This window comes from Gymnodraco acuticeps, unplaced genomic scaffold (assembly GCF_902827175.1).
Source record: "Gymnodraco acuticeps unplaced genomic scaffold, fGymAcu1.1, whole genome shotgun sequence".
In the NCBI taxonomy this organism is placed as follows: Eukaryota; Metazoa; Chordata; class Actinopteri; order Perciformes; family Bathydraconidae; genus Gymnodraco; species Gymnodraco acuticeps.
The window spans coordinates 2,996,906-3,024,708 of record NW_022989768.1 but is presented as its reverse complement, the minus strand read 5'-3'; the positions used below and the strand labels follow the sequence as shown (position 1 = coordinate 3,024,708).

At 40.3% G+C, this 27,803-nt stretch overlaps 3 protein-coding genes across 5 annotated transcripts; 1 reads left to right on the top strand and 2 right to left on the bottom strand.

Moving 5' to 3' along the window:
• Positions 1–934: 934 nt before the first annotated feature.
• mrpl16 (mitochondrial ribosomal protein L16) lies at positions 935–3,821 on the bottom strand. The gene is made up of 5 exons (XM_034218517.1): positions 3,565–3,821; positions 2,859–2,930; positions 2,542–2,690; positions 1,856–2,149; positions 935–1,413 (listed from the first exon to the last, which is right to left on the bottom strand). Exons 1-5 carry the CDS (start codon positions 3,632–3,634, stop codon positions 1,222–1,224), a joined length of 777 nt encoding a protein of 258 aa, XP_034074408.1. The 5' UTR covers positions 3,635–3,821; the 3' UTR covers positions 935–1,221.
• Positions 3,822–5,881: 2,060 nt separating this feature from the next.
• tgfbrap1 (transforming growth factor, beta receptor associated protein 1) lies at positions 5,882–16,742 on the bottom strand. Of its 2 annotated transcripts, none has more exons than XM_034219550.1 (13): positions 16,460–16,742; positions 14,535–15,250; positions 13,686–13,880; positions 12,887–13,041; positions 12,601–12,683; positions 12,153–12,333; positions 11,875–12,035; positions 11,457–11,514; positions 11,227–11,370; positions 8,950–9,093; positions 7,926–8,085; positions 7,153–7,616; positions 5,882–6,860 (listed from the first exon to the last, which is right to left on the bottom strand). In XM_034219550.1, the coding sequence occupies exons 2-13, from the start codon at positions 15,229–15,231 to the stop codon at positions 6,672–6,674; spliced, it is 2,631 nt and encodes an 876-aa protein (XP_034075441.1). In that variant the 5' UTR covers positions 15,232–15,250; positions 16,460–16,742; the 3' UTR covers positions 5,882–6,671. The 2 variants fall into 2 exon arrangements, with proteins under 2 accessions (XP_034075441.1, XP_034075448.1); XM_034219557.1 differs by having other exon boundaries at positions 14,535–15,245; positions 16,460–16,691.
• An 88-nt stretch (positions 16,743–16,830) lies between these two features.
• cul4a (cullin 4A) lies at positions 16,831–27,803 on the top strand. Of its 2 annotated transcripts, XM_034219577.1 has the most exons (21): positions 16,831–16,951; positions 18,799–18,933; positions 19,930–20,045; positions 20,179–20,282; positions 21,039–21,108; positions 21,197–21,270; positions 21,359–21,521; positions 21,614–21,703; positions 21,809–21,891; positions 22,792–22,859; positions 23,003–23,121; positions 23,220–23,412; positions 23,517–23,621; positions 23,736–23,846; positions 24,546–24,631; positions 24,764–24,871; positions 25,462–25,575; positions 25,658–25,763; positions 25,850–26,022; positions 26,158–26,310; positions 26,937–27,801. In XM_034219577.1, exons 2-21 carry the CDS (start codon positions 18,861–18,863, stop codon positions 27,030–27,032), a joined length of 2,205 nt encoding a protein of 734 aa, XP_034075468.1. In that variant the 5' UTR covers positions 16,831–16,951; positions 18,799–18,860; the 3' UTR covers positions 27,033–27,801. The 2 variants fall into 2 exon arrangements, with proteins under 2 accessions (XP_034075468.1, XP_034075459.1); XM_034219568.1 differs by lacking the exon at positions 16,831–16,951 and having other exon boundaries at positions 18,592–18,933; positions 26,937–27,803.

The window sequence follows — 27,803 nt, the reverse complement described above, 5'->3', positions numbered from 1 at the left end:
AAGAAGTCATGGCCTAACACAACATTTGAAGGCATCATATTCACACTAGAATTATTATTGTATGAATCATACATCATGAATCAGCAGACTTCTTTGAGAAAACAAAACCCACATGACAAAGGTCCCATCCCATCTCCTACATAGGAACAAGACACGTTTTTTTCTCAATTTGTATCTCTTTGAAATTGTCTTGGTCTTTTTGTTGTTATGTTTGTTTGTGATTGTTTTGACCCTTTTTGTAGTCATTTTGAGTTTTTTTGTGGTTGTTTTTTTTATTTCAACAGTGGTCATGAGTCTGCTTAAACGTCCGACTCCTTAGTAGTTGTTGTATGTTTCTCTGCGGTCATTTAGAATATTTTCCTGGTTGTTACCAGAGAGGTTGTTACATGTCTCTTTGAGTGACATGTTGTAGGTGAAGGACCAGTAGGTTCCTTCAGTAATCCATTTATGATCCCAGCATGGTCACAATGTCAAACGCCTATTAAGTTAACGATGGGCATAATAAACACAATGCTGCAGTCACAGTGTATTGAAAACATTGTATGTTTGAAGAATGTTTTCATTAGCTTCTCTGAACACATGAACACTATGGAGGGATTTATTGGCTGTTTGAATCTAACAAGTTTGTAATTATAACAAAGATAAGAAAGATGAGTTTTGCTTTAATTTCTCAGACCGCAGGTTCATGCAGAGTTGTTGCAATATGTAAATGTTGATATTGACTTAGCTAAACCATCTTTGAATACCAGATAAGTGTAAAATATTGTTAGATATTAATGCTCCCTGCTCAAAATAGATTTAAAATTATGCCAAATATAATTATCATGCATATATCTTACTCCATATACCCCATTTACATTATTCCAGCAAGACAGCAATTGGAATTTCACATTCAGCCTTTAATTACTTGTTAAACAATAAATAAAAACAGGTATTTTTAGGTGACAGGAGATTTATTTTCACTTCCGTTTCACACCTTTTTTCAGCAGATTACACATAAAGAGCTTTAAATTCAAATTGACAAAATGCAATTGAATTATTTAGTTTATTTGTACTTTAAAGCAGGAAATTAAAGAAATATCCCTTAGACAAATGTTAAATCCACTAATACGTGTGTAAAAAAACAAAAATGAAAGAAGATTCCCAAAATGTACTGAATATTTAGGTCTGGATGGTAAACAGTATGACAGACACTGCAGCCACGTATGTCCCTCAGGTCTGTCACACCCTCCATGGGAGGTGAAATTTGCCTGCAAAGCGTCCGTTGTGGCACAGGTCTTTGGGGCTGAGCACTTTCCTGATCCCCAACATGTTGCCGAGCGTTATCTCCTTGAAGGTCCAGGGATTCTGGTTGTTCTGCTCCATATCAGCATGCTTCTTCTGAAAGGCTGCTAGGCTCGCTCTGCTAAAAACCTATAGGAAGTCCACAAAACAAAGAACGAGTTGTTTTTAAGAATTTACTGATACACTCCCTTTGGCTTTATATGGATCCTCAAGTGTATTTATGCATGAATAATTTAAGCATTAAACAAAGAAAGCAACATTGTGTTTAAATGTTCTTTAAATTATCTCTGTAATCTTTTTAGGAGTCTTTTAGTATATAGATAAAACCCTATATGGACGGATCCCTTATCAAGATCTTCATTGAGGTATGATTTATTGCAGACTTGTTGTATTTCTGCATTTGTTTTTAGCAAAGTATACCTAATCGACTGGCAGCTGTTTATATAAATAAAGTATGATTCACCAAAATATGCTTTTGAAAAAAGTGCACAAACAAAGTTAAGGGATATTTTGAAAGTGAATGTAAGAGTGTATGTCTGAAGTTCAGTATATACAGTATCAGTCATCTCACCTTGGCCTTGAAGGGTAGCTTTTGTGCCACTTCAGTCATGATACGCTGAATCTCTCCAAGCTCCACCTTTCCTCCGACTTCCACAATAAAGCGGCCGTAGCGCACAGGTGTCACGTATTGGTCGATGGCTCCCTTGCCCCCGCCCATGCGCATACCCAGACCTTTACGTGTGACAGGCTTATATGGGCCATTGACACGCCAACGGGCAAATGTAGTCTTGGGATCCATCTTGCGATTGATGGTTAGACGGATCATCTCTATGTGACCCCAATGAAGGTAGCCTCCTCCCATGGCCTGAGCATAAGAGACAGACAAGAGGGAGGTCAGTTTTTCATGGTCTAAAACAAGTATGTATTATTCTCTTGGCATTAGGTGCATAAAATAATACAAATACAAATGAGTATTGAGTACATGTTTTGCTATATAGTATTTTTTTTAAGCTTTGCATAAGTATATAGTTACATCATTTTTGTGAAGAAGAAAGCTAAGTAAAAATAAACATTATTTTACGTTGTATAATACGTTGAAATAAGTGCTATTAAGAACCTGCTTATACTGTATACAGTTACATAAGGTTAAATAATAAATTCAAGTAATACAATACTGCAGGTTACATGATCTTCATATGCTTGAACGCCTTAAGCAGCTGCAGATATCAGCAGTCTCTTAACATTAAATCCACTCACCACAATAGCAAACTCTCCCTTAGTGAAGGCATTGGCTGTCGTCGCTGGGCCTTGGATATCCTTCAGATTCTTCATCTCTTTCTTGGCGTTTTTAAAGTTAGGCATCTTGTTCACAAACTTCAGTTTGCGTCTGTCTGGCAGCACCACATCTTTAGAGGAAAAAACAAGTGAGGAATTATGAACATTTTCATAGTGCATCATGCATGCATGTCGATGTAAGATTTTAAAAGTCCAAAGACTGGAGCAAGGACAGACATCTACTGTAAGCATTATTGTGTAAATATAACAATGTCCTAATGTAGAAACTAAATGATTACCACTGTGGTCTGGAGGGATGTCACGTGTCTTAAGGCCAGCAGCCAGGACTTTCAGGTGGCCATGTAAAAGACCTGTGGAACAAACAGAAGATTACAGAACTGTCATGTATTACTGCTAATGTGCACTACTGCTCAGTTCACAGCCAAACCTCAGCCAGAGAGAGAAACTGTAGCAATTGTATTAGTTTTTCTCTGATATTTCCTATTTGAATAGAACAAGACCCATTTGAAAGTACAGTTATTTTTTACTTTTAGACGTAACTGTGTCTAAATTGTGTAAAAGTAGACTGTTGTTAATATTGGTCCCCTTCATTCATCTCTAATGTATCTATGTACTGTAGGCCAACTGTTTTAAACTACAGTGAAAACTGTTTTCACTTTATAAATGTTTTAATATATATATATATATATATGTATAATTTGCTTTGCTCTGTGTTAGTAGTTGGTCGTGCCTTAATTATTGCTCTTCATTCTGATGCTCTACCTTTATGACTAAGACCTGTGCAAAAACTATGAGTTTAAAATATTGTATTCGCCTACTCTGAAATATAAAGCTTAAGTGCACATGCTTACGGACTATGTGAAACAAACCAATTGATATGCATATACACATGTCATGCCTAATAAAGACCATACATTAGCTTGTTTTGTTAACTTCTAACGCAATAAAGGAAGAATTAACACATGAACTGAGCTGACTTGTTACCTTGCTGGTGACCGTTCACTCGACACAAAGCAGTCAATCCGCCGACAGCAGCCTTTATGATGGAAAACATGATATTACCCTTTGAATGGACTCTATAAACACCAAACTGTCACTGTGTGTGATCGATATAAGAGCATTATAAGGTGGTAACTCATTAAAGCATTGTTAACATCAAGCTCTATACAAGGTCGCTGCCATTGCTGTGATGCTTCTTCTTCTTCTTTTGGTTTCAATGCAACCAATGTCTTAGTTGCATGTCGCCACCTGCTGTACGGAGTGTGTAACATGTCTTTATGATAACTAAATTAAAACAAAACCAACAAATATTAAAAACACTCAAATCCAAATACAATATAGGGGTGACCTACTTGTTCAGCCTAGTATTACAAATCTGCTTTGATATGGAGTGACATGACACAGGAAAAAAAACCTTTATAGAGAATGCTGAATTTTCAATAAAATATTTTAGACACTAAAATCTAAAGGAATGTCGTCCAGTGCAGTATTACAATGATGCATTTATATGGAATCACTTAGTCACATTATACATTGAAGCTATTGTAAAAGCAAGACTTCTATATTGGAGTTTCAATAAAATGTTAAAATAAAAATAACCCCCACTTATATCCAATTAAAAGATCTATGTCCTACTAGTCCAGTGTTGAAACACAATGCTGCATTGATTCAGATTCCCTTGGTCAAATGAAAAAAAAACCTATTGAAGAAAAACAATACTTTAAAAATCACGTCTACTCTAAACACCAGGGGAATACTTTTTAGGTGTGAAATTGAAACACCATAAGTTGATGTACAGTTTCATGTTTATTAAAATGGGACAGATTTACAGTTTGTACACTCCATCCACATTGGCATTGATTTAGAAAGCAACAAGTACAAATGCAGTATATACATACAAGTATACATATATTTATAAAATACAATAGTATTTTTTCACACAACAGTTTTTTCTTTTAATTATTTGACGTCATGGTTAGGATGCTTTTTGAGCAAGCTCCACTGACATTGTCCGGATAGAAGGATGCTGTGCATAAGCTGTGAGTTGCTGTCAAAGAAAGCGAGTCAAGCCAAAAAAGAATTACAAAACTTAGATCTCCATGTTAGAAAAATAGTCCCATGAGTGCACAAAGTTCCCTCACAGAAATGTGTTGCAATTACAAGAGGCTAGAATCAATAGCACAGGCAGCAGAGAAACAAGAAATACCTGTAAATTAATTCAAATATAAAAGACGCACTTGTGTTCTTTGCTTCTGTTGAAAACTTGTTGAAGCAATGTTTAACAATCGGGGTTCATGGAGACTTGTTTTTGGAAGTACCAATATTCTGTTTTTCAGAGCAAATTTGAATGAAACCCTTGTATAAAGTGAGAAGTGAGTAAGGATTCCTTTTCACATACGACTGTCAATATTGCTATTTTAATAACTGTGTTTTTGCCAGGGTTGTAAACCTCTCGTTATAAGCAATTCCATGCAGCCTGAGATCATTCAATATAAACTCTTTGCAAATGAGTAGAGATGTAGCAAGATGTTGTCGGTGCATCAAAGCCATGTTTTGTGTTTTCTTAATTTTCAAACATAAGTAAGTGAATCACTTTTTCGCATTGCAATATAATGTATTATGAGACAGCAGTTTCATTTAGTCATCCTTGGCCTTTGTTAGGAATGTGGTAGAAATGCATCCTTATCCATATCACCTGCTATACACGACACTTGTAATCATTGATTGGACCACCAGGGGTTGTGGAAATAGATTGTGATCTGAAGTAGAATAATAAAAGATGGATCAGGTTTGGAGTATTTGTTCCAAACAGCTTAATATATTTCTCGTGTTTTGTTTCACTCTTATAAAAAGCACATTCAGGGCATATTGAGTAATGATAAAGAACACCATTAAGTCATTTCCATTAGGTTCCACCTGTAACTCATTTGATTTAAAAAGAACTGCCTTCTTGGGTTCAAATACTTGTTTACGGCCTAAATAAAAACTGTACATCTCTTACATCACAATATGTAAGCAGTTAACATATCTTATTAGCCCACAGGTTGTAATGAAGTAGATTCATTACAACGATCTCACATTATACAAATGTAAATGTTTGGAACAAATGACCTCCCAGCCCTTTCCTGAAGAGAAGTCAGAATAACAGATATCTTTAATTGGACTTTCTAATTATTATTACATTTCGCCTCCGGTTGATATTTGTTTTGTGGTTGACAGGATTTAAAATGAACTATCTTTATCACTTAGAACATGAGCCAATCAAACACAATATATCTACGGTATGAAAGCAGGCGAGTGGTTCATTAATATCCCTCTTGATTTATTTCATTTGTAACTTAAAAATAGACAAAATGTATGAAGCTTGATTTCACATGATTAGATGATATGTTTCCAACCTACTGACATATTATTGGTAAAGATGTTTTGGTTGGCATAAGCGGGCTGTTCTGAGGGTCCTTGAAGCAGTTTGAGTGATGATTTCACTGTTGTTGCTCCACACACGACACAAGGTTGAAAACCAAAAGTCCCCGGATCAAACTGTTGAACTGAAACACTGCGAGTCCAACATCCAGGGGGAAATAAAGCAGCAGGGAGACCAGATCACAGAGAGTAGAAGACAGCCAGAGACTCTTTGCATCAGCACTGAAGGTTGTAGTATTTGACATTAAAACAATGCAATGTGCAAGTTAGGACAATATTAATACAATACCCATGAGGGGATTAGACCACAACTGTAAGAGTGGTAATAATATGCATGCTTCAGAAATATTTGGAACAGGTTTCAAATATTGTGTGTTCTGTAGTTCACCGGGACCGCCCTGAAGTCTACGGATAAGCACGGAGGCCCCTCTTTAAGAAATGGATTATTGGGCAGCCGGACTGCTGTTGTTCCTACTTCAGACAGTTTGGTACAATTGCAGCACGGGATATATAAATAGAAGAAATCATAGGTTTCTCCCTTGCACTCTCACACACAGCTTTGTTTGTGTTTCTCATCATGTTCTGTGCTTTTGTTATCCCCCACAGTCCTCAGTACGTCCTGCTTTAGTGCCTCCGATCAGTCACATGGTAGCTTACAGGGTCAAGTCTCACGTGTGGTTACTGCTATTAGTTAACTGTCTCTTAGTGGGAGAGTCTCTTACTCTCTGGGCGACACAGTGTGTGTGGACAGGCGCTCCACCTGGCAGACACACCACGTCGGGCTCGCTGAAGGTGTTGTGGCACAGGTGGCATCCTTTCTTCTCAGACACAAAGATCGGTTTCTTCCGGTCTTTCAACTGAGGAGAAAGAAACACGAGGGCAGTGTTACAAAGCACCAATGAGCATAGAGTATATTCTTTTAAATGGTTGGGGGCGACCATGAGTAAAACCCTTAAATATGCAGCTTTTCTTTAGTTGTTTATTTATAATTGTTTGGTTGACTCAGGATTGATAAATTAGTTATTCATATTGTGACAACAAAACATTAACTAAATAAATAACCATAGCCTGTAAAACATCACATTTTAAAAGTATGATTAAGTATTTGACTGAGTTTAATGTTTTTGGGTACGGTCATGTGTTCCTCACCCTGTCGTGGAGCAGTTGGAGGTTTTCGGACTGGGCGAGCCCCACGGCGATCTGCGCGGTGCGGCCGGCGTGCATGCTGGCCCTGACGGCTCGGCCCAGGAAGGGCCGCAGCAGCTGCAGGGACCAGCCCTCAGGGAGCATGCGCAGCACACGGACTGCATCGAACACCTCGCCATGGCGATTCAGGAGATCCACTGCCGCCATCTCCAGCTCTCCACCCCCTGCTGCTGCTGCCTGGGACTTTCCAGGAAGGCTCCGGTCTAGATACACCTCCAGGAGCAGGTGAAAGAGCTGATGTTGGTATGCAGAATCCCGACAAGAAGAGGCCCAGACGCAGAAGGCCTCAGCGGACGAGAAGTCTTTGAGCTTGTGCACCAATATGTGCAGAGCTTTGTCATTCTCCTCCAGCTTACCATGTAGTGTTGCACGCTCCAGCAGCAGCTGTTCACAGTTCTCCATCTTACCTAAAGAGAGCAGGAGGAAAGGAAACATTAACAAAACCTGCATGTGAACTCTCGTTGAGACCTACTGTATCACATCTTTCTATAAATGATTTTCCACCTTTCCACCTCGAAGCAGCACTAAGCCTGCATAGCATTTCTGATTCCACAACTGTCAAACTATATGTGTTAGAAGTACATTAATATGTGCAGAGCTTTGTCATTCTCAAGCTAAACATCCTCACATTACGTCAAACTTTACACAAACATAGAGAGATCCATCATAGGATTCAAATATGTCCGTGTTGAGGCATCTTCCGAGCTGTGGCTCACCTAGAAGGAACTGTGCCCGGTAAAGGTTGGACTCCCTGAGCAGAGCCTGGAGCCGCTCTCTCGCTCTGTTGAGGCGCTCTTCATCTGCTGGCGCCTCCGACAGCAGCGACAGAACTCTCTCCAGGTACAACACGGCCAGGTGAGTGTGGAACTTCTCTTTCTGCAGACACAAACATGAGAGAAAACTATCTGAGTTCAATAGGAAAGCAGATACACTTAAAAATAAAAACAATATTCAGATAAAACCTTGATTAAGAGCGTTTTCTAATAAGCTTACTTGAAAGACAATGAAAGATGGGCTCAAAAGTGCAGTATTACATACAACTTGCATCAGATAATTAGCATACAAAGTAGTAATGACAGTAACTTGTTTTTGAGGACACATTGACCTTTGACCACCAGTTCCTTATCCATCCATCTTTGAGCCCAGGAGGGCCTTTGTGGTCAATTTGAAGAAATTCCCCCAAGGCTTTGCTGACGCATTGCATCGATAGGAATGGGATAGACTGACTAAACAAAAAAAAGCCCATTGTTGTGGGCAGTGCGAGGCCTAAAAAGAAAAAACTATGTTTGGACAGGATCCACCTTTGTAACCATCAATAAATCAGGAGAATCGGTTTCAAATTAAGTTTTAAAAGCACATACAAAAATGCATCCTTCCAGTACTTATGTGTCGCAGTACTGCAGTGATGAGCCAGGTAGAAATGAATGATGTACATGTTCTTTACCGAATTGTAAGTCAAGGGAAATTGAGCCACTGTGACATATTTAGAATGTGGTCAATAGAGAGTCTGTTTCAGTTCATGTAAATATAATAATAATGCAACTCAGTACTTTGGAGAAGTGCTACTGCTTGGGAACTCATCTAATGCTGCTTGCTAGCCTGCAGAAACCCTCATTTGGATCAGCATCGCTTGCACATATTTTGTGTATATTGCTCAAGGAGAAAGCCAACCACTTGTTGACACGTGATCTACGATGTATCCTAGGATCGAGGATATGTTTGTAATCATTTGGAATGTACCTTTATCTTTCTCTCCAGCACCAGGTGTTCCAGGAAGAGAAGCAGCGCCTGGCTGTGCTTCCCCAGATATGTGATGGCCTCCTCAGGGTTCAGCTCCGTCACATCCTTACTGACTGGCCTCTTAGTGAAGATGTGGACACCTATCTGTGAACACAAACGAAGGTTAGAAATAACCAGGCATGAAGGAGAAAGCATGCAGAATACCAGTGATACAAGTATTGTATTACAAACATTTGGAAGTGTATCAATCCACACATAAATGGAGTTGTATATCGGTACCAGCGACGTGCAGTCAGGCAGAGTTGGGTGTAACGCGTTACTGTAATAATATTACTTTTGTCGGTAACGGAGTAGTGTAACGCGTTACTTTTATAATTCAGTAATCACACTACAGTTACTAACATTGGCCCGACACGCGTTACTTCGTTACTTTTATAAGATAATCACACTCACTGACAGACAAGAGGGGTTTCCGCCGCAGGTTTATATACATGTAGGCCTATGTAATCTGCGCGACTTGCGAGACCACATATCCACGTGCAGTGCTGCATAAACATGGCTGAGTCTTTTCATCTGTAAACTCCCTCAACGGGCCGCTCGCTCTCTTTTGTTGATCGCCCTCTCACGGGTGAACAGTTCAATGTCCCGCTTCATTGTAGGAATTCTGTCTCTACCACTTTAGTTTGACCATCTATGTTATTAAGTTATGGAATACTAAATAAATAAGTAATTAGATACCTTACCGTTATGCGCTCATAAAGAATGATAAGAATAATGCGTCTTGAACTGGTTTCATTAATTAGTGTATTGACGTTTCACAGACTGTTAGCTTGTTGTGGTAGGCTGGTAGCCTATTTTAGAGCATATAAAAAGAAAGACTTGTGTTATGTCTTCCTTAATGCAATAGTAATTGGGGGTGCAAGTGGAGTCTCGCAGAGGCAAAACTGTGGCGCGCTTACACTGTAGGTGCGCCGCAGTCTGCGTGATCTGCCTGTAGGGAGGGGCGGGCCGGCCCTGCGAGTAAAGTAACGAGTAAAGTAACGAGTTACTTTATGTAGAGAGTAACGAAGTAGTGTAATATATTACTTTTTTAAAAGTAATATGTAATATATTACTTTTTTTTAGTAACGACCCCATCTCTGCAGTCAGGGGAGGCAGAGACTCACCTGTCATACTCCAATGTGACGGGAAAAAAACTAAACAAAAACAAAAATAATAATAATAAAATGTCTCCACTGATCTGTGTTGTAAATGTGATTTCTGTTTGATTCCAATCGCTTTTTATAGTCAAAATCGGCAAATTTGCCGAGCTCCGCTACAACTACGGGTAGCGATGAGAAGTGAGGCAGGGACGAGCTCTGCCTCTCGTAACCCCACAGAAACTGGCTGGAGCGCGGGCACTAATTTAGCTCAAATATGAGATGGTTACAGGCATGCGCTTAGTGCCCGCGCTCCAGCCAGTTACTGCGGGGTGAGGTGAGGCCCAGATGAGATCTGCCTCACCTCAGATGCGTCACCCCACAGAAACTTGCTGGAGCGCGGGCACTAAGCGCATGCCTGTTACCATCTCACTGTAGGTAGATTGTAGATCTCCTTATTACATGTATCCGCCCCATGCATAGTCTCTAAATAACTTATTTCACGTATATATGATATTTAGGCTCGCTGGTCTCATCATACAACGGCAATGCACCAGGGGAGGCAGCCATAACCTCTGCCGCACTGAAGGGGCCGCACGCGAACCCACAGGTTCTTGTTGCTTCTGTTATTCTACGCAAAAAAGATCTTTGTCTAGAAGGATAGGCAAATGGACTTCATCTTCAAGTCAAGGTAAGACCAAAATTGTATTGAAAATTGGATCTTACTAAGAGAGAACAATCCAATATTTAAATGAAACTAAAAATGTTAAAAATCCTTTTGTTGAACAGTCTGTTTAAAATTAATCGAAACATCAGACTAAAAAAGCTTTTGAAAATAACAGAATATTCCGATTATTGTCAAAATATAATATTTGTAAATCTGACTCTGAAAGAGTCAGTGCCTCACCAGCCATGAACCTCACCGCACGTCACTGATCGGTACATATAAGGGTGCTAAATGAGGACTTTTGTAAGGAACTGAAAACAAAACTAAAACTGATCACATCTCTGCTGCCCTCCTGACTCCATTGTTTTGCATTCGAATAATGTGGACAATGGAGAAATTATACTTGTGTTTACATTTTTACAATGAATAATAGAATGATCCTTGAGGTCATCTAAAGTGCTGGTGACGTACCGTGGGATCTTTAGCCAAGGCCCAGTCTGCATGCTTCCACACGAGGTCCGGGTTGGAGCAGGAGCAGAGGAAGTCCACGATGTACTCATAGAGGCCGGACCTGGTGGAGTCCTGCAGATCCCCGTCTACAACGCGGATCCACAGCTGTCAGAAAAGAAGAGGGGATTCGTTAAATATCTACAAAATGGTGGCGCTGATTCCTTCAGAAGACTCATTTTAGGTGCACATACCTGAAGTGCTGCAGAATCCTGACTATTGTAATGATAGAGAAGCCCAAGTGCAAAATATCTACAAGAGGAAAAAAGACAGTGAGTATAGCAAAGGCTGTTTCTGTACAACATATGAAATTAGCTGGACTAAACTGGATACAGTTGTAAATGGGATGGTTCAATATCAAATCATTACATTGTCTTTACCTTAAGGGCTATTTATCCATCTAAAATGTGTTGGGTGACTGTGGAATATATAGTTATGATATTTGATTGCTGTTTCAGATGAATTGTAATTATATGAGCCCATCTACACATGTGAAGGGCCTAAACAAATTAAAATGTCTGCGTTATAATACAGGCATTTCCTTTGCGTTTTGAAAGAAATTACACAAACGTATCTTAAAAGTAAGAGCACGAAACCAAAATGATTACACACTTGTGATATTTCTCCAGCCACGGGACGCTGTCTGCTAGCAGGCAGGCGTTGTCTGAAGCTAGCAGGTCGAGGAGGCTGTCGTGGTCCTGTTCAGCATACAGCTTCAGCAGAGCCGTGTCCACGTCCTCTCTGCAGCCATTGGCCACCTCTGTGCTTCGTACCTGTGTTCGGAGAGAAGACAAAACAATGGCTACGGATGTAGTAATACATGGACTACTGAGGCGTGAACTCTCTCCATTATAACATGCATATACATCTTTTTTTATCATTCCATTTACCTCTCCCAAATAACTGATGAGGAATTTCTTGCATCGCAGCACTTTCTCCTGGTCGCCCTGCGCCAGGTGGTTCAGGTCTGCAAACTCGTGAAGAGGAGGGTGGCAGCGTGTGAAGGAAGAGGAAGCTGGCAGCAGCAGAGGGTAGAGAGAGATCAGCTCCCGAACGTCCAGCTGACCCTTCCTGAGAATATTAGTGAACAAATCAATCAAGGATTCAATCTAAAAGCAGGGAACTACAGGAACTAGAACGCAGTAATAGAAGGAAGACCATTCCTCATAGCTGCACAATCTTTAATATCTGTTGTGATAGAAAAGGATATTTCAATGGGTATTTGATATCACTTAAAATAAAACACATAAGGATATTTTTCAGGAAAACATTGGACCTAAATGGTTCTTGAGTTGTCACAACAGAGCAGTTTAAGAAACACCAGGGTCTGACTCTCACCTGAAGTGTTCCTTTGCTTCCAGAAACTGAAGCTGGCCAAACTGTATGAACCCCGCCTGCTGGAGGATCCTTTTGTGCAAAATCTGTAGCAAGTGATAATATATGAGACAATCGTTTTTTTACTTTAAAAAATATGGTCAATAATGTAACAGTTTACATTGAAGGTCACAGTCCAGGCAAAGCTATCATATTATCATTCATTTCTTGTAATATCAAAATCATGGAAGGGCATTTCAATCACACATAAGAACATTTCAGCCATAGATTCAAAGCAACAGTTCGTTACCTGGAACTTGTCTTTGGGGATATTTTGCTGTGCTCCTTCTGTGAGGATGAGCGCCTCCTCCACTCTGTGACTGGCCAGTAGGTCCTGGATCTGTCTCTCAAGAGGCAGCGGGACAAGCACGTACACGGCCTTAGTGGACGCCAGAATGACCTTTCCTAAAACAAAACAACACCCACAGGTCAAAACTTCCACTCTCAAACCAACAGCTGCTGATAAGCACTATGACATCACACCAATTGGCTTGTTTAAAGAAACCCAACACACTCTATTTGATTTTGAATCCCATAGCTCTTAAACTTATTTAGCTCTGGAAAGAGCCAGCTTCAGTTAAATGTTGGTTGTTGAAATGAAATATTCTATGTAATGGAATCAAGACAGCACCGCACAGCTCTATCCAGCTAAGCAGTGACACTTTCCATCCCTGGTCTATCTAATAACAGAGGCTATTTTCCAATTTCAAACGATGAAGCATTTGACAATCAAAGTCCAAATGTATCTCCATTCTCTATAATCAATATGTGATGGGCAAATTAGAATAAAAAATGAATTGTCTCTAGTGAGCGGTGAGAAATCTGACAAATTGCTTCATGTGATGTGACTCAGGTATAAACAACATTCTGGATGAATGGAGTTAGAAAGAAGTGAGACCTCTGTTGGTGCTCCTAATCCCTGCCTGACCTACATTAGCAGCTCAAAACACCCAAATCTCTGAATGAAGATAATTGGTCGAGTTTTCCTTTAAAACCATGTATATAGTTTGATTGATTAGACAACGTAGGTGTCCAATATGTGAGGATACCTTCAAAGTCTTGCAGAATGTGTCCATCCCTGAAGGAAAGGGTTTGTTTTAGTTGTTGGTCCAGCATGCTGTGGATTGTGATGAAGCTTTCATCCAAAGCCACCACGTAGGGGAAACTCACGGCAGCACCAATCACGCTCTCCGACCAGTTGACTGGAGCTCGCTGAGATACTCCTTCTGCATTGGCAAACATCCCTGGGAGAAGATTCAGAGAAACAGTTTGAGAAACAACAGGGAAAGGTCATGCAAACTAGTTTCAAAGTTAAAAAGAAATCATTTTCAAAACTATTTACCAGCAGTTGCAAAAAGGCTGGGACAATTTTGGAACTGTTAGATGCAACGATTGAGTAGACTGTTACAAATGGGTACATCAAACGTATGAAAAACTGCCAATGATTTGATTTATGTTTTATTTTAAAACCTGGTGACTGATCAGTTTTTTCTGCCTTTGTGAAGCCCTTTGTAACCGGGATTTAAAAATATGTGATTGTATTAATATCACAGTCATACAGGTAGAAGGATGATGGAAAACCAGTAAAGAAAGTAAGACTTACAACTGATTTTTAAGTACACAAATGTATGGACATTCAGATTGTTGTTGGTACTTCCTTGTTATGAAAAAAAGTGTTCTATTTATAATTATCCCATAAAAGTGAGTTAAAAATGGTATGCTAAAATTCCAAGCACTATCCACTGTCGTCTCACTTGTTGTTTATAGCTTCTCTACAAAAACGCAATGCAGCAAATATTTACAACCTTTGTAAATTACGTCTGGTAATAACATCAAAGCCTTTTCCTCTGAGGGGACTGAATGAATCCTTTAAAAGACCTTTTCTTGTGCTGACTCACCCAGACCACCTGGTGCTGCTAAGAGGAACTCCTCCCTTCCGATCCTCTTCACAATGGGTCTCCTGTCCTCGCTGTTGTAAGGGAAGAGGTCTTGGGAGGCTCCTGTGTTGTAGTTCAGAATCATGTACTGTGTAGCGAGGGCCAGGCACAGGAAGTAACCGTCCACACTGACAGCACAGGGCTGCTCAGGGGTGGTCACCTCTTTGACCAGCTGCACTCTGTCCTCATACACCATGTAAATCTGCACCGTCCGTTTCTTGGAGGAGATCACACCCATTTCCACACAGAATGGATCCCCGTTCACCGGGTTCTCGTTAACGCAGAACGCTGTCACTCCTCTGATCTTGGCTCCGCCTCCAGCTGCCGACGGCACGGTCTCCAGTGTCACCATGTCGACTAGGAACACAATCCCATCGCAGAGCACAATCAGACGCTCCAAGGCGGAGGCTGCACGCAGCTCAGCAACGGGTTTCTTGAGGCCTAGATATTTGTGCAGCAGCTTCTGCGCCGAGTAGGTCAGTTTCCCTTTGGAGGAAGTGACCTCGTCCAGCAGGAAGTGGTGGATGAAGCAGTCGTTGGTGCCCATGTACAAGTGCTTTCCACAGCATTCGATGCACTCGATGTTGATGCGAGCCTTGTCCCCCATGAGGAGATCTCTCTCCACAGCGGGGACAAGCTCAAACGCCTTCACACTCATCTCAGTCACGGCATCTACACTGGAAGACACAAAAGAGACAGGCTTCAACACAACAGACTTATTAAATAAAATGATACTGCAAAACGTCAAAAAGAAATCACTGGCTATATATTACTGTTTCAAAATAGGATAGACTGCAGCAAGGGTGTCCCTCACTCACAACAAACTTCATGTCTTCTACTTGAAGACAGAACAGGGCTCTTGTAAATTGTGTCAAACATTTCTTACAATGTTTTGGTATTTTAAAGATCTAACAAGTTATTGACTAAATTAAAATGCAAAGAGCTGTGCTGCCTTCTATAACCTTTACAGACAATCTGGCACTGATTATTATAGATATGAATACATGTTTTAAAAGTAGGATGGCAATGCTTAGTCTTTGTTGAGAACTTAACATCCACATATTAAAGTGTTTTGTGTTTAATATGTGTATAGCTTATCTTCTTCTGACACGTGAAAATATATATACTTTCTGTTTTGCTCTTCCTTGCCCTGCAATGCAAGTAGAGGGCTGGGCTTTGGGGTGTGATACTTGAATAGTACAAATACTTCTTAAGGCTTACCCCCATGTTCATAAATATTATGTTCATTTTACAAGACAATTTATTTCCGTAGACATAATTGTTAAAAGGTATCTGTAATGTATGTCATTTTATGGTAACAAGCTCCTTTACTACCATTGTATAGCTAACTCACCTCCTTACAAAAATATTCTATTATATCTTAAATATAAGTCAGTCATATTTCCAAGCCAGTTCTTTAAAAAAAACATTAGCTAAAACACTTTTCTCATGTAACGTAAGGTTGCTGGAGTGGTGACAGCAGCTAATATTGTTAACGCTAGCTAGCGACAAATCCATGGAGGCTAACGACAGTAGCAAAAGACAAAGTTCAATGTTTAGCACTGGCTGTCTGTGGGAAGAATGTTTGGTTTACGTTTGGGAGAGTTAACTTAAACATGTGAAGAAGACTTGGTCGTATAGGTATTATTTTAGATTTCTGTACGAGCTAGCTAGGCTAACGTTAGCTTATATAGACCAGTGATTTCAATGCTAGCTGGCTAATTAATACTTAGCACAGCTATATTTTGTATGTGGCTAAAGGAGGGGCTTTCATAATGGGTCTCATTGGGTGACTGTCCAAAGAAAAAACTCCCGAGATTAGTTTCCAACCAGCCTGCCCTCCCTGGAAAAGATTATCCCTCCTTGGTTCCTGTTAGCATACCTACCGCTACAGACAGCGCTCAGGACGGCAGGCCGGATCAACACCAACAGGCTCACCACTCCACAAACAGCCGCCCCGACATAAATGTACAGTCAGACATTACTGCCATGGTGCTCTGTTCGGCACCGCAGCGACAAACATAAAATACAGCTTGAATTGGGAGCGTTCAGGTCTTCCTTGTCCACTGTAAAACACCGCCCATTTGCACTGAAAGTCCTGCTGGCTGCAGGTGATGCTGGCCGTTTCTCAATCTCGAGGATACTGGCTTCCAAGCCAATATTTCAAGGATACTACGTCATCGAGTGCCGCCGAAGGACTGTTCCAATCTCCAGCATACTTGGAATTCCACCGAGGCCGCGTCCTTGGTTTGGGGGAAATGTCGAGGCTCCACATGGGTAGACTCCGCATCCTTAAAATCCCCACAATGCTTTGCGCACGGTCCAATTTCAAAAACCCTTGCGGAGAATGGCTGAACCGACGCAGCACACATTTAAATGTAAGTATGTAGTGGCGTAGAACATGTAAATATGTTACTTTGTTATCACCAACAATGTGTTCCGTGAAAGTAAAGCAAGTTCATAATTAGATAGACATCGTGAGGTATTTATTTTCGGTACAGTTTATGTTGAAACCGTTAGAGAGACACACACTTGTTAGCCTGTTCCATTCTTCTTCGTTAGAGAGACACACTTGTTAGCCTGTTCCATTCTTCTTCGTTTTCCGAAGCCGTGGCTTGGAAGAATACTTGCTTTGTTTCTGAAGGAAGTGACTTGGAAGTACGCGACTACCAAGCCAGCATCCTCGCGATTGAGAAACGGCCCGTGATTCCCCTGCTACACAGGGTGCGTTCATGATCGAGAAAAGTTGTTAGATTTCAAAGATTTTCAAACTGATTTCTTAAATATTTCATAGTAAAGTCAATAATATTCAATGAAAGACAGAGGTGGTTATAGATGGATGAAGTGTTCATTTATAATAATAATAATAATAATAATTATTATTATTATTACATATTTATTTGTATTATTTTTTATAATTTTGCAAGGTATTGTGGGAATTTCCCCAAGAGACCGATTAAACTTTACAATAGTCATCAATTATCTTTTATCATTATGACTAAAAGGGATTTACAATTTCTGAGGGTAATTCAAGATAAAAGAAGTGGAGTTAAAAGGTACCATGTTTGAATGAATACATTTTGTCAACATAATAAAATACAGAAACAACATTTCAGTGCACTTTTAAGCCTACATTATCGCATAGACTGATATATCCTATACTCCCCTTCAACATTGACTGTCCTGGTTTCAGCAGTGTTTTAGAGGAACTATTGAAATGTAAAATGTGCATGTACATATGAATATCAACGTACATATTGATTCATCACTACACATTTTCCAGTAATATTAATCAGGCGGCGGCCTATGTAAGAAATAAAATAAGTAGTCCATAAATCATATTATATCAATCGAAAGAAAATAAATGGTCAACTATATTAATAATTGTTTCATGTTTAATCACATCTATAAACATAAGCTTAAAGTTGAGCTTTTTGCATGATTCTTCGGTATGTCAATTCAATGTAATCAGTGATAAATCGAAGAAATATTTATGAAACTTAATCATATTAAATATGTAACAACAATAATAATAATAATACTGTGACTTGTATAACTTTACCTCAAATACTCTTTATTGATCGGTATAAATTAATTTAAATGTGTTTAATGTTTGAGCTCTCCAACAAACTGGAAGAAAAAAAATGACAGTGAAAGGTCAAACTGTCACTGAACGCACCTCGGCCGCTTTTCACCCAGGATGCACCTGTCCAACTGAACTGTCTGAGAAAAGCCATTTTGTTGTGCTAGCTAGCTAACGCTATGTGGGCAAAGAAAGCCACTAAAAATATGGGTATGTTACATCAACGCTAACTCTGTCGTTTTTCCTTGTTTCTTTACCGGCGCAGTGATATACCTCTGTCAGTAGGCAGCACTGGCATGGACTAACGTTATCCGGAAAACAAGCTGAAGTGTTTAGAAGAAGACGGTAGCTGGTAGCTAAAGTGTGCTGCAGTTTCAGATAACACACTGTTAGCTAACATTAGATATCTGTTTACTTCACCTACGGTAGTTATGTTTTTTTTTTCTGATTGATATACGTTAGTCAGTGTGTGTGTGTTTGTAAATGTGTTTTAAATACACTTCGGCTGCCCACCAAAGACAACTGGTTCAACAAAGAGTCTGTGACAGTGAGTAATAAACAGGCGACTGGACTACCAAACAGTAACTAAGAAAGAAAATAAGCATACAGCGTTGAACCCTCACGCCAATCTGATAATGGCAGAGGACACCCGACAGGACAAGAGGGCCAGCTTCTCGGCCCTGACGGAGCACAACACCAACGGGATGGCCCGGAGCTCCGCCGTGGCCTCCAGCAAGAGTGGCGCTTCAAAGAAATTAGTGATCAAGAATTTCAAAGGTACTGTCTGTCCCTGGTCGTTTTCACCTCCTTTACCTAACAGCGTCACTTCATATCTTTTATAATACTGAGCGTGTAACTTTTAGATGATGCTGTCAAACAAAGTTGGGCACATATTGTTTGTTTTTTTTACCCCAAATAGTCTGATTAGAGCAATTTCAAAATGTTCCCAAATTGGGATCAGTAAAGTACCATCTTATCTTATGTCCGATTTTAATAGACTCATTTTGTAACCACACATCTCCTAGTCATTTATTTTTCTCGATTCATTTATTTATTTGGAGTCACAACTTCTGTTTGTCCCATCAGATTTGAGCACGCATTGGGTGTAGTAGACTAATTCAGTTATTAATCAAATAATATAATAAATAAGACTTTGATAATGTGACGTTTTATGTTTTTCTTTCTCTCTTTTTTACCCACATAACAAATACATACACATGTACCTGTTACAATGACTGTGCATCTTTTTGGCTGCTATTGATAGATGAAATAGTAGTTTTGCGCAATCATTTGACAACTTGTGATAGGATGCCATTATTATTGTTTTTGTTTATCAACTAATAATTGTGACAGAGCTTTAACAATCAGTTACTTTGAATACAGGCAGCCGAGCATTTCTTTAGGACTACATATGTGCAAACTTCTACTGAACAACTTATGTACTATTTATTAAACAAAAAGTCACAAAATAAAGCACTATACTTCTGTACCTTTTGCCATTCAAAATCAGTATTTACTTTCTCACCTGGTCCACAGTATGTGGTGTAGGCCTTGGTTTATTGTCCGTTATCCCAAAAATGACAATTAAAAACACATTTTTTTAAAAAGCTTGTGGTTTTACAAACCTGCAACTTATCATGTTTGGTTAAACACGTGAAACCATGTTTTAAGATGCAAATACATTTGTTATTTTCACTATATGCTTCCTTTTATCTTCTTTGGCAATATCTCATTTGTATTCATTAACATTGTTGCTTTTCTCTCTCTCAACAGACAGGCCAAAATTAGCCGAGAACTACACGGAGGATACATGGCTGAAGCTACGAGATGCAGTGGGAGCCATCCAGAACAGCACCTCTATCAAGTACAATCTGGAGGAGCTCTATCAGGTAGCTACCATTTCTACATATCAAAAGTGCTACTCATCATTTGCAAGAATAGCTTTAAATCAAGAAATAATGTGACAAACATTAACTTTTTTTTCCTGCTCTTGTTTCTCTCCCTTGTCTCTCTTTCTTGAAGGCGGTAGAAAACCTGTGTTCGTATAAAGTCTCCCCCACGCTGTACAAGCAGCTACGGCAAGTGTGTGAAGATCATGTGCAGGCCCAGATCAAACAGTTTAGAGAATATCCTTTTTTTGTGAACAGACTCATAACTCAAGCCATGTGTTGAAGTTGTGAAAACATTTAGAATCATGATGCATTGTGTCACTGAGTCTCTCCTGGCAGTTAGTATCTTATCTCAAAGCTTTGGAAATGAAACTGCATTTGGCCTGTTCTCAGCCCTGTTGAATACTGCGCTGCAGAAATGTTCATTTAGTAATCCTCTTCAGATCAAGCAGCCCATGACTCATGTAAGAGAGGACAGTTGGACCAGCCTTTACTTACTGTAGCGATTTAAGCCAAAATGCAGTGCTAATGTGTATCACAAACTTGTAGCTTTATTTGTACATGTATGAGATTTAACAGATGGCTTTCAACTTAATTTAGAAAGTGTTGGCTCTCCTGTTACACCTCAGGTGTTGTTGCAGTCTTTCCTCACAAGAGGTCAACATACAACAAGTTTGACAGCTTTATAATCCTAAAACAAAAGGGCTGTTTGTCTGTTATAGCAATTACAGGACCTTTTCATTAATGTAATTAATTAATGTAATTTGTAAAAATAACAGTTTTTAGACTCTGTATTTAGGTGGACTTGATGTATGCTCCCCCCTCTAATAAGACCTACAGAATGTTCAGTAAAGAGTAAAAAGATTGCTTTTACCTAACTTGAACCCCAAATCTTTTTTGAGCAAATAAGTGAGGTAAATGGTTTATGTCATGCTTGCTAACAAAAGGATACTTTGAACGTGTGTGAAGGTTTTTCCTTAACATGGAGCTCACAGAGTCTTTGGACAACCTTTCCTTCCTGAAGCGAATGAATCGCTGCTGGCAGGATCACTGCAGGCAAACTGTAAGTGTGATGTTTGACAAACATTCACATCAAGACGGTTTGAGTAAGAACGTTTCCTTTAAGACTCTTGTTGTTTTTCTCTTTATAGATAATGATCCGAAGTATCTTTCTGTTCCTGGATCGTACCTATGTGCTTCAGAACTCCCTACTGCCCTCCATCTGGTAAAGCTACAGTTTATGCAAACATGCTTTTTTGATTCTGTCTGTCAAGTTGTATTAGGAGGCTGAGGCTATGATTTCTACCATGCAGGGACACTGGGTTGGAACTGTTTCGTACCCACATTGTGAGTGACAGCGGGGTTCAGAAACGGACAGTAGACGGCATCTTGGAGCAGATAGAACTGGAGCGGAACGGAGAGACAGTCGACCGGAGTCTGATCAGGAGTCTGCTGGGCATGCTGTCAGACCTGCAGGTACCTATGCCCCTGGTTCATTACTAACAAACTAGTTGACTTGAGTTTATGTCATTGTTTTTACACCCAGAAACTTTCTATCTGTTGTTCAGGTTTACAAAGATTCCTTTGAGGAGAGGTTTTTGATCGAGACCAATCGTCTGTACGCTGCAGAGGGACAGCGGCTGATGCAGCAGAGAGATGTGAGTGGGAGGATTCATGGATATTTGATGTATTGATCACTAATCCGTCACACACTTGATGCCATCACATGCAACTGCTCTGAATCTTCATGTTTATGTGTCCAGGTGCCTGAGTACCTGCACCACGTGGCTCGTCGGCTGGAGGAGGAGAACGATCGAATCATGAGCTACCTCGACCAGAGCACTCAGTAATTTGTTTTTAAATGTTTAACTCTCTAAATTCCATAATTAACACTTTTTAATAAAAAACAACAACGCATGTGCATACCAAGAGAAACAAGTAAAGAGAACATAAATAGCCATTCATTATCATTTCTTCCCAAACATTAACACAGGGTAAACCTATAATACAATACCATTACGGCCCCTACACACGGCGCCGTGCGCTAACGCTTCTGCCCATTCACTTCGAATGGGGTGACGCCACGCTTCGCCGAACTGCATTGTGGGAGCAAAGCGTAGAACATTGCTCCACTTATACAGCAATGTTCTACTTTTGAAGCTTTGACGGAGGCGTCAGCCAATCGAATCATATGCCAGTACAAGCTCTAGCCAATCAAACCGCGTGCTTGTGTGTCTGGGGCGGGAGATTCATGTGATTGGTTGTTGGTCGAGTTTCAGCCCCCCCCCGCCGACAAGCGACAACGCACGCCGCCGTGTGTAGGGCCGTTAGGGGCCTCTGTAAATAGATCAATAAGTGCCTGGTGTTTTGAAATGTACTTTTTGTAGACAAATGGTTCATTATAGTGTCAGGTGTTTGCTTACATTTCTAATACAGAGCCCTATGTTAAATTCCCTTCACATCTTCTTTGTCATTCTTTTTACTATTATCCATTTGTTTGATTTTTAATAACCCACATTAGTAAAGCATGTGTTTAGCTCTAATTGTCTAATAATGGTCAAATCCACACTATTCAGAGGTTACAGCTTTGTTTATTATTCTTAAGTCCACAAATAGTTAAGAAACTTAACCAGGAAAAGTTGCTATGCAAACATTTTATTGAATGAATAAATGGACAAACCTTTCATGTATGCGTTTATTATATCTTTTTGATACATGTTCTCTCTTTTTCCCACGTACCTTGCAGGAAACCACTTATTAGCTGTGTTGAGAAACAACTTTTAGGAGAACACATGACTGCAATGCTACAAAAAGGTACGTCTGCGTTCCTGCACTTACACATCCATCCCGTTTGAAATCTGAATGAAGTGTTGTTAATGTGAAATTGCTAAAATGCTGTAACATTTTCCATATGGACATAACATAATGTGCAATAACTGTCATTTGTTTTATCCCAGGACTGAGCACCATGCTGGATGGGAATCGTGTGACCGAGCTGTGCCTCCTCTACCAGCTCTTCAGCAAGGTGAAGGGCGGACTCCCCACACTGCTGCAGTTCTGGAGGGATTACATTAAGGTAAACATACTGACCTCATACACACAAAGCATTACTATCAAGACAAACATGGTCTGAGAGATGCATTTGCACATTGATGAATCTGTCCCTGGTCTCAGTCCTTCGGTGGAGAGATTGTCTGCACTCCAGAGAAAGACAAGGACATGGTGCAAGACCTGCTGGACTTCAAAGACAAGATGGACAACGTTGCACAGAACTGCTTTGCGCGGAATGAGGGGTTCATCAACGCCATGAAGGAGGCCTTCGAGACCTTCATCAACAAGAGGCCCAACAAACCCGCTGAACTTATTGGTGAGTCAGGCAAATGAATGACATGGCAGTTGTTACTCATAAACATACCTTTTCATTAGGTTTCTTTAGTTATAGCCTGTAATAATATATTGCTTCCCATCCAGCTAAATATGTGGACTCTAAGTTGAGAGCGGGGAACAAAGAGGCTACAGAGGAAGAGCTGGAGAGAATCCTGGATAAGATCATGATAATCTTCCGTTTCATACACGGTCAGTTTCACTTCCGTCGTCAATGCTGGCTGTCTCAGACAAATATTGCTCTCAACCACTACGAAGCGTTTAACACTGTGATAAGAGCTTTTTCTCTGTTGTCTTTTGCTCCAGGAAAAGATGTGTTTGAGGCTTTTTATAAGAAGGACTTGGCCAAGCGTCTGCTGGTTGGAAAGAGTGCTTCTGTTGACGCTGAAAAGTCCATGCTCTCCAAGCTCAAACATGGTGAGTCGAAAGGCTGTTCTTTGTCTTAAATATCAATTCCAGAATTATTAAAAAAATGATCGTCCGTTGAGTGTCTTTCATGGCATTTAGATATGCAGCCAAAAAACCAACCGCTGTGTCAGAGCTTGGGAGTAGAGCTGACAAACTGAAGATAATGTCAGATAATCACCGATAATGATTTGAACGCATGGTTCTGTTAGTTACCTGCCAGTTATTAGGCTTCGTGGCATGGATTCATACTTTTCTGGGATAGTCTGTTATCTCATTGAAGTCAAAAATGAAATGAAAATCTGCTCAAAGATTGTAGGTCAACCCTTTGAGGAACGTTATGACTCATGATATCAATGCAGGTGTGTGTACACTGTATTGAACTCCAATCGTGTCCTGGACGGCAAATAAAAACATCACATTATTGGAGATGCATGGTTATACTAAAATGAGAGACAGTTGAATCCAAGATCAGATGTCGGGTCTTGAATGTATTGTCTGCTGTGATGATAAACAGTTTAGATATATGTATTTGTTATTTTCCTCGTACATATTTTGTGTTTGTTCAACGGCGCTGCTGTGTTGCAACAACATGTTTAGACTTTATCTGATCATGAAGTTTCATTCTCACTATGATCATTGTCAACATGGCGAGCGCTCATGTGTAGGTGTGACAATGATTCAATGTTTTGTGGTTTTGACTTCCTCCAGAGTGCGGAGCAGCCTTCACCAGCAAGCTGGAGGGGATGTTCAAGGACATGGAACTGTCCAAAGACATCATGATCCAGTTCAAACAGGTACTCCACATAAATACCAATATTAGCAGAATACAAATATTGATGCCGTCTTTCAGTATCTGTATGCATTCTGAGTGTCATTAAATGCCTTTTGACATGCACTATTATAAAATGTATGATTCTTCTGCTCAGCATATGCAGAACCAGAGCGAGCCGAGCAACATCGAACTCACTGTGAACATCCTCACTATGGGCTACTGGCCTTCATACATACCCATGGAGGTCCACTTGCCCCCAGAGGTACGCACGTCTTTGATGGGGTTCCTTAATGTGCACTCTGTGCTCAGTCTGACAAAAACACTGAAGCATCGAGGGAAGCCGTTTTCTATTTTGTTTGTGAACTACAGTTTGAGCAGCAGACTATTTGTTTAAACAATATTTAGCCTTTCATCTGTTCTATTTTAGTGTGATGGTTTCAAGTAGTTATTTGGGAAACACTTCATTTCCATGCACAACATAATCAGTTTCGCCCACGGTCTCCTAACAATATTCCTGCTAAGCTGCTTGCATGGCTCATGGAAATGAATATTTCACTTATTTTCCTGTTTACATGCAGCCATCAAAATACTCACCACTTATTTTCTAAGTTTTAAGCATATCCATCTTGTCTTAACAAAAATACTTAATTTGAATGCCTAATTCATAACATTACATGATATGCTGTATATAAAACCCATAACAAATTCAGAATATTGTCATATTCAGAGCAATAGTTGTAAAGAACATGAAATCTGGTTTCACAGAGTTGTACTATTGTGTCTTCATACTGATGATCTCTTAGCAGAGTCATCACCCGATCCCTAACAGACTCTCTCTTTGTGTTTGTGCAGATGGTGAAACTCCAGGAGGTGTTCAAGTTGTTCTACCTGGGGAAGCACAGTGGGAGGAAGCTGCAGTGGCAGCCCACACTGGGCCACGCTGTACTAAAGGCAGAGTTTAAGGAGGTAAGGGCATAATGCACACTGAAAGAGGAAAGGCGTGGGAAAGCCTCTGATTCACACTTAAAATCATTCCTTTTTGCCACAGGGGAAGAAAGAGCTGCAGGTGTCGCTGTTCCAGACGCTGGTGCTGCTGATGTTCAATGAGGGAGAGGAATTCAGCGTGGATGAGATCCGCACTGCCACAGGCATAGGTTAAACACGTCTTCAAACATGTAGTACAACTATTCTATTGTGTGAGAGGGGCCTGGTGTCACAGACTGTCTCTTGTCCTGCACAGAGGAGGGAGAGCTCAGGCGGACGCTGCAGTCCCTGGCCTGCGGAAAGGCTCGCGTCCTCAACAAGAACCCTCGAGGGAAGGACGTGGAGGACGGAGACCGCTTCAATTTCAACAATGATTTCAAACATAAACTATTCCGCATCAAGATCAACCAGATCCAGATGAAGGAAACGGTAAAACATCGTTCTTTCTTTTGATGTTTTGACGTATGGATGTTAGTAGCAAAGAAAGCTTGACGCTGTTCTTGCACTGTATGTTTTTCTATGCAGAAGGATGGTTTAATCCATATGTACGTATTGTTCTTACAGGTAGAGGAGCAGGTAAGCACCACAGAGCGCGTCTTTCAAGACAGGCAGTATCAGATCGATGCAGCTGTGGTGCGCATCATGAAGATGAGGAAGACCCTCAGTCACAACCTCCTGGTGTCAGAGCTCTACAACCAGCTCAAGTTCCCCGTAAAGGTGAACACTCCTAAGCTTCTTCTTATTCTTTGAACTGATAACTGATTTCTATAACGGTGTATGAAAACACATTATTACCTGCGTATAGCATGGTTTACTTATATTTATGAGCACTGATGGATATTGTTAAAACGAGGTATAAGCATTTACTTGAAATGGGCATTTGGGGACTGAGGAGAATGAAAAATATTGACAACGTTTTGTGTTTTGCATAGATGTAATGTTTCTTTCACTCCATACACTATTGCTATACAAATGGGACCAGCCCTTTTTAAAGTACTATGATACTTGTGCCTTGTTACTCATTCTAAAATATTTTATATTATGAATATTTATAAGTGTTTTAACTTAATTTTGACATCTATTTAAGCTCATTGTAAGTCAAATCCATGGAACAATCATTGAGTCATTTAACTGTTACCTTTCTAGATTTTTTATTCACTCACTCACACACACACACACACACACACACTCACACTCACACTCACACTCACACTCACACTCACACTCACACTCACACACTCACACACACACACACACACACACACACACACTCACACACACACACACACACACACACACACGCACACACGAAGCTCATAATTGACTTTCTTTCCTGTCTGCAGCCGGGCGATCTGAAGAAGCGGATCGAGTCGCTCATAGACAGAGACTACATGGAACGTGACAAGGAGACTCCTAACCAGTACCACTATGTTGCCTGAAGGGATACAGCTGTTACTGCCATGCTTTCCTCAGAGCAAGCGTACAGCTGGCCCCCCTAAACACAGCATAACGGCCCTCCAGCCACCCGACTCTCCTCTGGTGCCCATCTTCCCCTCCATCCAGGATCCTGGACGCATCGTCCCGATCACACAGAGCTCCAGAGAGACGAGAGACACTTGGCTGTACCGTTCCCACTCTGCGTTACCTTTAGTGGCTCGGGGCTGGGGGAGTGGCCCGGGTTGTTGATGGTTGGTTTATGTGACTTACAAATCTTCTAATGCAAAACTCAACTGAAAATGATTAGCACTTTCCTCTGTTTTTGTTTCGTTTTTTCCCTCCCAGGATTTTGATTTGTTTCCCCCTCTCCATCACGCTGTTCTAAAATCACTTATTTTCTACTATAGTTGGTTTGTCTTGAGTTTTAAGTTTATATTGTTTCTTTTGTTCAAGGCGTTCCCCTTGGGAATGGCTGCGTAAACTGCTGAGTGTAAACCTGGTTGGTTGGTATGGCAGAGAAACAGCTGTTAAGGACAAAAAAAGACTTAAGAAGATGAAATGGGTCAGACGTGTTTGGGTATGAGGGGAGGGTTTATTGCTCAGAAGCTAAACAACATGCAGGCAGGCCACTTGGGTATTTCTTTGGGTATCTTCTATGTTCTGACCAAAATGTCCAAATGTCATGTGCTGACGTTTTTGTAGATCAGATTGTATTACGTGTAAGAGTGAGACAAAGTGAACCTGAATAAATGGATATTTAATGATTCAATTCA

What these genes read in the sequence shown, in the direction of transcription:
- mrpl16 (XM_034218517.1), bottom strand. Translation starts at nt 3,634, where the DNA reads ATGTTTTCCATCATAAAGGCTGCTGTCGGCGGATTGACTGCTTTGTGT. An exon ending in AGTGAACGGTCACCAGCAAG is followed by an intron (nt 2,931 to 3,564) that starts GTAACAAGTCAG and finishes TTTGTTCCACAG; the next exon opens with GTCTTTTACATGGCCACCTG. An exon ending in AGCTACCCTTCAAGGCCAAG is followed by an intron (nt 1,414 to 1,855) that starts GTGAGATGACTG and finishes GACTTCCTATAG; the next exon opens with GTTTTTAGCAGAGCGAGCCT.
- tgfbrap1 (XM_034219550.1), bottom strand. Translation starts at nt 15,231, where the DNA reads ATGAGTGTGAAGGCGTTTGAGCTTGTCCCCGCTGTGGAGAGAGATCTC. An exon ending in AGCAGCACCAGGTGGTCTGG is followed by an intron (nt 13,881 to 14,534) that starts GTGAGTCAGCAC and finishes ATCTTCTCCCAG; the next exon opens with GGATGTTTGCCAATGCAGAA. An exon ending in CCTTGGCTAAAGATCCCACG is followed by an intron (nt 9,094 to 11,226) that starts GTACGTCACCAG and finishes TTGTGTTCACAG; the next exon opens with ATAGGTGTCCACATCTTCAC.
- cul4a (XM_034219568.1), top strand. Translation starts at nt 18,792, where the DNA reads ATGGCAGAGGACACCCGACAGGACAAGAGGGCCAGCTTCTCGGCCCTG. An exon ending in AGTGATCAAGAATTTCAAAG is followed by an intron (nt 18,934 to 19,929) that starts GTACTGTCTGTC and finishes CTCTCTCAACAG; the next exon opens with ACAGGCCAAAATTAGCCGAG. An exon ending in GGCTGATGCAGCAGAGAGAT is followed by an intron (nt 21,704 to 21,808) that starts GTGAGTGGGAGG and finishes TTATGTGTCCAG; the next exon opens with GTGCCTGAGTACCTGCACCA.